The sequence below is a fragment of the Ciona intestinalis genome, chromosome 1, assembly GCF_000224145.3.
Source record: "Ciona intestinalis chromosome 1, KH, whole genome shotgun sequence".
Classification (NCBI taxonomy): domain Eukaryota; kingdom Metazoa; phylum Chordata; class Ascidiacea; order Phlebobranchia; family Cionidae; genus Ciona; species Ciona intestinalis.
In genome coordinates this window covers 7247311-7255538 of record NC_020166.2, presented here as the reverse complement: position 1 = coordinate 7255538, position 8228 = coordinate 7247311, and the positions used below count along the sequence as shown (strand labels likewise).

General features: G+C 36.5%; 3 protein-coding genes and 1 long non-coding RNA gene across 4 annotated transcripts in view; 3 read left to right on the top strand and 1 right to left on the bottom strand.

Annotated features, from left to right (window-relative positions):
* Positions 1 to 1871, top strand: part of LOC100177390 (5-hydroxytryptamine receptor 1A-like) — an 8942-nt gene extending 7071 nt beyond the window's left edge. The window contains exons 7-8 of the mRNA XM_018813438.2: positions 72 to 870; positions 1404 to 1871. Coding sequence (XP_018668983.1) covers positions 72 to 870; positions 1404 to 1643 — 1039 coding nt within the window. The 3' untranslated portion in view covers positions 1644 to 1871. The remainder of the gene's footprint in view (positions 1 to 71; positions 871 to 1403) is intronic.
* LOC113474496 overlaps positions 1 to 3052 on the bottom strand; it is a 10422-nt gene extending 7370 nt beyond the window's left edge. Inside the window, exon 1 of the long non-coding RNA XR_003396157.1 lies at positions 2790 to 3052. This is a non-coding gene — a long non-coding RNA (uncharacterized LOC113474496). The remainder of the gene's footprint in view (positions 1 to 2789) is intronic.
* Positions 3053 to 4734: 1682 nt separating this feature from the next.
* LOC100178735 (heme transporter HRG1) overlaps positions 4735 to 8228 on the top strand; it is an 8113-nt gene continuing 4619 nt past the window's right edge. Inside the window, exon 1 of the mRNA XM_026835686.1 lies at positions 4735 to 4745. The gene's annotated coding sequence lies outside the window, so the exon portion shown is untranslated. The remainder of the gene's footprint in view (positions 4746 to 8228) is intronic.
* On the top strand, positions 5219 to 7211 carry LOC100179736 (reticulophagy regulator 3). The gene has a single exon (XM_002126342.5). It carries the CDS (start codon positions 5295 to 5297, stop codon positions 6510 to 6512), a length of 1218 nt encoding a protein of 405 aa, XP_002126378.1. The 5' UTR covers positions 5219 to 5294; the 3' UTR covers positions 6513 to 7211.

The window sequence follows — 8228 nt, the reverse complement described above, 5'->3', positions numbered from 1 at the left end:
ATGTACGTGTTTCTGCGTGCCTTAATAACCGTAATTGTATAGAATATATGATATTTTGACTTTGCCCACAGAAAATTTGAGTTTCTAACATTCGGGTTGCTGCGAATGAAAGCAATTCGGCTTTGTTGTCACAACGATTCAAGTGAATCCAACGCTGATGAACTAAGCGATCCGTTCGATCGTTGTGAGAAAAAGGAAGAGTGTGTGAACTTTCCAGTCGACGAATGTCAATCGAGTGAGGATATTGCTACGTTACATAAAACGTGCGAAAAGGGCAAAAAGCAAATCATGGCGAAAAATAACAACTGCTCGCCCCCGACCTTGCAGAGGACTGCCATGTACAATCTCTTGCGACGTAATTCCCTACGTCACACGCCGCGTCACGAGCAACATTTACAAGAAGCATTCTGCGTATTAAGCTTGGGCTTCCGTCCTAATGTGACAAACAAAAGGAGGTTTTCCCACGACGCCAGCGATGTAGATAAAAATATTTATAGAAACGACTCGGTATCAAAAGTTCCGAATCAGTTTACCGAAAAGACTTTAAAGCGGTCGCATTCGCACAGCGACGTACCAGCAATCTTAATAACCGCTGACGACGCGAGTGGTGGCTATCCTGCTAAGCGTAACGAAAGCCCACAACATCGCGTGTCTTCTTCAAAATCTGAACATTCTGTCGGCTTGTTGCGGTCAAGAACCGACAACAGAAAAGACAGCATTGCATATTCACTTGGAAATCAAAGCCTTAGATCCTCAGTTCGATCCACAGCTTCAAATTACCTCCGAACTCCTTCTCAGATGCGTAGCGGAAGTACAGCTTCTTTGCATCGTAACACAAGAAGAAGGGTGACGCTTCACAGAGAGAAAAAGGCAAGTTTTAATTCAGTGAACGTACAAAAACATAATCCAAAAAAATTAACCAACTTAATTTTTCAGCTCTCCACTTAAAATGTTTAAACCTGTTTATTGGAATCGCTGAATAGGCGGCCACGATTTCTCCTATCCGAATTTAAAACCAACGTAATAATATATAAAATGCCTTTGAGCGACAAAACAATGTTATTATTTTTAGCATGTTCGTAGAAAACATTATCGAACTACCGATAACAATATAATATTCGATTCGTCACCACCGTCAATTTGTAAGATAAGTAAAAATACCAACGGATACACGAAAACACATTTGTTTTGGTAATAAACAATTTATTCTTTATAATATATCACCTACCAACTTTAAAATGTACAAACACAATGATATCCTTGACAAAAATCATTGCAAATTGGTATAAATTCTATTACACATAATGTGAACAATAACCATATATATGTGACTGCTGGATATAGCCTATAACCATGGCGCCCTCTATAACGCCATGCCTATAACCCTATTATATTTCCAATAGATCATTCGTACAATGGGAATGGTTATTGGGGCATTTGTAGCTTGCTGGTTGCCATTCTTTATCAAAGAGTTGATCGTACCTTTCTGTGGGGAGCAATGCCATTTGGATCCTTCACTAGAAGTATTTATCAACTGGCTCGGTTACGCAAACTCAGCATTAAACCCATTTATTTATGCTTTTTCAAATGAGGAGTTCAACAAAGCAATACGAAAGCTTTTTCGGTGGAACAGAAGGCGATAATAAAGATGCGACAATCAAAGATTTCCTCACAATTTTGTTATATTTATTTTTGCCTGCTTTTGTTTTTATTCGTTGCACAACCCTAAATCTTGGAAGCTGTATTTATTGTCGACGAAAGATATAAACGCTATTTATATCTTTAACGTGGTTTACGAAAATCGATTTCTATAAGAAATAAATTTGTAACGTTTCACTTTTATTTGTCGCCTAATACAAACTTTGAAATGGCGCGTCTGATTTTGTATATAGTAAAACGATCACTTTTCTCGAATAGACGGTCATTTGGGGTTAACCTACTGAAATTAACTGGCTGTGCTATAGTTTCTTTGCCACGTAAACTTTATATATTAGACATAATTTTAGAACACTATTTTCTGCTATTTTAATTGGTGGGTTGGGCATGAATACTAAACAAACAACCAAGGAAATGCTTACACAGGTACATACCAGCATCTGCACCGAAACCTTCTATGTGTCACCAACTAAACCTATATGCGCGACCTGTCCTGTGAGTGACACATTTTCTGGGCTGCCATCCCAAGTACACAAAAAAAGTTGTACAACGAAACTGTGACTAAAATTGTACAAAGCAATAAGCGCCGTGCAGAAGTAAAAAAGGCTTAAAATAATGTATTAATATATAAGTCGTGGATACGTGACTCGTGGACGGCACTGGAAGTCCTAGCCTACAGAATATGCACAACACAAACGTTGGCCCATGCTCCAAGCCCATCGCTATAGTTAAAAGAAAAAGATATATGTAATACTACGGGGGTACCAACCGTTTTGTAGATGCTACTCTTCGTTGAAACATAATTTGTGTTTGTTTATTAATTACTATATTGTAAAATTAATATTGCGCAAAACTCTATACCATCATTTTGCCATTTATATAGTCATGAAATATGCAACCATTTTGACCCACAGCATCTTTACTCATTATTTAGCCCAACAGCATTTCTAGTCTAGACAGAACACTTTTTACGAGTATATTATATACGCTAATAAAATCTTAGTACTAAAATAATACTTGAATAGAATGAATACAAACGTGGCTTTTAAACTGTCTAATAAGATTATTTTTTTCTAGTGGGTTAAAATAGGCTGTTTTACCAAAACAGTTTTTAAAGAGGAAAATAATCTTACTTGAATTAATCCCAAATCAACAAAAGTGTTGGTCCACGTTCGCTCCACCAAATAGTGACACCCGACATCATTTGTACCGGGCATCTTAGAACACTGCCCCCTAACTGACAACAACTTTTAGCTATTTCTATTAGCATCAGATAAACGCATCGCAGTGGGCTGCCTTGTAACATTTCTTACTTGGGTTATATTAAATCAGGTAAACAGGTTTCGGACACTATTATTTTTAATTTTTTTACAAGCAGCTTATGCATAAAACAGGTAGACGATTCCACCTTGCTTACGTTCTGGCACCACGATATACAGTGGGCCAGTCTAAATAAGACTGTCGGCTTCAGGCGCTAAATAAAACAGTAGTAGTCCCTAACTTATGTGATCTGAAAAACACCTTTAAAAGTAAATACCCTTGAGGGTTGTTATGGGTTAAATAAGTTAGATATGTATATATTTACATTCTCTAATTAATACACACACATGTGTTTATAACTATAGCATTCCAAAGTGAAGCAATCCTTCGTGAACCAACAACTAAAAACCAAGACAAATAAACAATTGGACCGGTCCAACACAAACAACATGATACCAATTCAAGTCTGAAACAAAACAACAACAACGAAGTTGCAACTTCCAACATCGAACACAAGACCAAACGACGAAACACACAAAAAAAACACACTAACAAAAACTTGCTGGAGAGCAAATAAACCGAAACCACATAACATTAGATTCTCGCGCGTTTTGTGAAGCTTCCAGAAGGAGCAATTAGAGAAGTCCGGCATTTTTGTGAGTAATTTGTGGAAAATGGCTGAAATCACTAATTCTATAAAGGCAGACAACACTGTGCAGGGTCCGTGCGAGTGGAAAACATGCCGAGCAATGATTGGTCGGAGGCTCCAGGAGGAGAAAGTTTCTCCTTAAGAGTGGGAGAAATACGCTCGAAAATGCAGACGGGGTTGGATAATATCAGTTGGGCTACCGCACGGTGTTGGTAATGATTTGTTAAAAGCATTCGACGCAAATTACGCGCCATTTAGTATTTTGAACGTATAGTAGGTTGGGGGAAGATGGGACACCTTTTCATTCTTTTTTTGGGGTACCATTTGGATGTAAACAAAGAGCATCCTAAGAATTATAAAACTTTATCCTCACGACTCCCATAGACCAGAGGTAATTGTTTAAAACACGATCAGGATATTTAAATACTGTGTGCTAAAGGTGTCCCATCTTCCCCCATCCTACTATATTACACAACAAAGTGACCAAATGTTGCAATTTAATGCTAATAGGTTTGCAGTTTCTGCAAGGCTGGCGAACTGCTTGGGTAAAATTAAACCTGTTCCTCCCAAACTCCATATGTAAAAATGTAACAAGGTTACATAAATACACAATAACACACCGAATCGACAAGCAGTAGAGGAAGATGGGACACATTTTTCGTATTATTTGGTAGAAAACAAAGAACATTCAAAGAATTATAAAACCGCCTATATTCTCGCGATTTCCATACACCATTGTTGCTTGTTTAAAACAGGTTTGAGATACTTGGATATTATATATTTGGTAAGGGTGTCTCGTCGTCACCCTACTTTTCAGCAAAGTCGCGAAAACACCATGGCTCTGCGAACAAAAGGAGAGGAAGAACAAGTTTTAGCAAAGCAATAACACGTCTATACAAGATACTTACGTTTACTTTTTGTCCTATAGGAAACTGGTAATTTGTTGATCAGAATCTGTGCCATTGTAGTCAAATTATAATTCTTTAATTTGTATGAAAAGCGTCGACAGTTCTCTCGCGTTTTTATTTCTATGAAACAGTGTTGCCGTTTCGAAACTTAGGTAAAACCAAAACAATAACAGTTTAGAGTTGAGAGGCTTTTTATTTATATTTTTAAATATAAAATTCAACGTTGTTTTGCTGTTAATGTTGCAGAGTTTAATCACTGTTATGCAGAGTACGTAAATAGAGTATTTCTTACCTTTGATACAATTACTAAAGCATGAAATTCGATGAATAGTATATGTTTATAATAGTTTATTATTACCAGTATAATTGAAATTAAATTTAGAAGTCAGTGAAGAATCCTTGGTGCTAGTGAAGAATCCCCCCCCCAACCTTAGTTGCTAACCACTAACCCCTACATTAGGGGGTTAGGTGTTGATGGTTAGGGGTTAGTGGTTATAGGGGTTAGTAGTTAGTGGTTATAGGGGTTAGTAGTTAGTGGTTATATGAGTTAGTGGTTAGCAAATAAGGTTGGGGGGGTGGGGAGATTCTTCACTAGCACCGAATCCTTCACCCATAGCTATATATGTCACCTGCTAACTGCCAAATCCTAACCACTAGGCACTATTCCGCACTAATACTAGTGACTAGTCTACTATGCATGAAGTGTAACAGATGATTCCTAACTAGCATTGAATTAATATTACTCTTTATGCTTTGATTTTATATAATAGAGATGTTGATCAAACATATATTTGTAAATAAATAAATCTGCTACCTGCGCAATGGAAGGTGGTGCTGGGGATGCCTCGCAATCGGACGTCCAAACAAATAAAATCGAAAAGTTATCTCAGAAACTGTATAACTGGTCGCGAAGTTACGAATCTGTCATCCTGTACTTTCAACGATTGTTGGTATGGGAAAAGCCAACTCATTCCTCTGTGTTTCTTATTTTAATCCACATTGGTTTTTGGTACTTGACTGCGCGTAGTAGCCACGCTATTGGATTTTTATCCTCCATGTTACTTGGCTTGGTATGGTTGGACATGTGGAAACATAAAATCTGGCCGGAGATTCGTGCAGAAGAACCGGATCCCGAAGCAGAATGGGGGGAGCTGCATCCAAAGCTACTTAGTTTGCCAGAACTGTGTCAAATCATTGCAGAAGGCTTGGTTACTTTAACTACAGTTTACAAGAAGATTGTGGAGTTTAAAAGTGATTTTCCAGGCAGGTTTTGTGGGATATTCTGTTTTTTTTGTCTTTGTTTAAATTTTATTGGAAGTTTGGTTCCTGGAGTTTTGCTTGCTTACACAATTATGTTGTGTTTGTTATTTTGGCCACTGCTTTGGTATAACAAAATTTTAGAACGTACATACACACAAGTGGAGCCATTTCTAATGCAACTACAATACACATTAAAGCAGAGACCTGCAACCACGTACTATATGACCAAGTATCTTAAAGCAAAGAAGGATTCAAAGTTAGAGGAAAACATTGACGACGATATTTCAGAGTTTGTTCCAGAACTTGATGAAAAGACAGCAGCTGTTTTAGCTCGCGCGATCACGGATGATTCTGAGCTTTCTGAAACTGACGAAGAAATCTTGGCTCAAGAGATCCCATTATTTTCGCGTGCAAGCACACCTGATGACTTGGCATCCAAAGAAGTTTATGTTTCTTCACTTCCAAATCAATTTCCTCCAATAGATGCAGATGATTCTGATGATGAAGACCTTGGCATTCCAAAATCAATGGTACATGAAAAAGATGAGTCCGAGCAGCCACATGGTGGAATCCAAGAGCAGTTATCCGCCATGAAGGCCGATATGCTGAACAACGCCATTAAAACTAAAGTTTGGGATACTTTTAACAATCTTACAAAATCAATGCAACAGCCACAAGGTTTGGATGCTGGGGAGCAAAATATTGACCAGAACAGCGACTCTTCGACCCCATCAAGTGATTTTGAATTTATATCTGTGGATAATGAAGGACCAGCATGAAAAAAAGAATGCGAATTTAAAAAACAAATTTCTTTATTTTAAATTAAACATTATCAGACCTAAAAATAAATAATGTGATGCATTGGCTTCTATAATTATTTTATAATACAACAACACATTAATATCACACCATTATGATTCTCTTAATATAATATACTGTTATGTTTTTATTAAAATAGCATTAAGTAGTAAAGCTTTTGTTATCTTGTGTATATGTTATAGTGCTTATTGTTTCCTTTATTGATGCATCCTCTGCAGCTAATATAAACATATGGACATGTCCACAAAATTGACAAGTTATAAAATGTGACTTATTAATACAGAGTATTATTTGTTAGAGTAATTTTGTGTTGGTTTTTATTGTGTATATTACTGTTGCTTTGTACTTTAAAAGTTTTAGTTTTATTACTTTCATTACACATAGCAAACAATAGAGCTTCGGTATGAGTTTTAATGATTGTTTAATTATTATGTTATAATACCGAAGCGTATTTTGTTTTTATTGTTCTATCATGTTGTATGTAACATTTTCTTTCTTTAAGCACATTAGCATCTTTTAGTTTTCCTGAGTTTTTGTTTGACCAGTAGTTTTCTTGTATAATTTTATCAGTTATGAGTGAATATGCTTTGGTGACCTGTACAAATACATTGCTAAGTTTTGGTGAATCAGAAATTAATAAAGAATTTAATAGCAGTAAACTGTTTTGGTTTTAACATTTTTTGGAATCAAAATCCATGGAAGTGACTTGGAAAACACTGTGTCTAGTTATAATTCACGAACGGAATGAGTATGAGTGTTAATCTTTTTCGTGTGCTTAAAGTCGAGCTGCAGCATGGCTTACTGAATGCAGACAGTATTTTGGTCTGTAAAACAGTGAATATTATTTCAGTGGAGTTCTGGACAGTGTACAGAAGTCAATATTTGCTTCACAAAAGTGACGTAAAAAAGTTTTGTAGAATTGCGAAAAAAAACTGTCAATTAAACTGGAGATGTTTGAACCATTGTACACTAACACTATGTTTGAACTCTTCACCACTGATGTGCGAAGTGGGAGTCGCTTGCTCACAACACAACCAGAAAATTGCGACGCGTATTCAACCAGAGATACATAAACACGAGAGATCATTGCCAATCTCTTGTTTATGTATCTCTGATTCAACCAGTGGCGGTCACTTGCGTCGCCAGCGATCTAAAATATACACCGCTGATGCACACTTGACTGTGCGGTCCATATTAGGCGGCTGCTGAACCAGCTGTTGTTGTGTTGCTTTCAGTTGCTATTATACTTCGTATTGCGCATTAGACGATCACTTACGTACATGTTTACAACTAGTATAACGTTGTTTTCTGCTCGACACAGACAGTTACTGAGGCAAATTTGAATGTTTACTTTACTTTTTCACGTGTTTGGACAAAATGAAAAAGTGGATACGCGAATTTGAGCAATCTTCCACAGCATTATGAGTAATTATAAGCAAGAACTGAATAACTCTGCTGCAATACGTCAGGAAATACAAAGGTATAACAACTCTATAAATCAAATGCTAAAATGCCATGTGTTATAGTTTTAAAATGAAATGTTAATGACAACTACTAGCTTGATATTAAAAATAAATTTAATTTGTTTCAAAGTATGAGTAATACAATATTGTAATTTGTAAATATGCTATTTTATATTCTTTTATACATTAGATTTGAGGGCGTGCATCCCAACA

Coding starts and splice junctions, on each gene's coding strand:
- LOC100179736 (XM_002126342.5), top strand. CDS start 5,295: ATGGAAGGTGGTGCTGGGGATGCCTCGCAATCGGACGTCCAAACAAAT.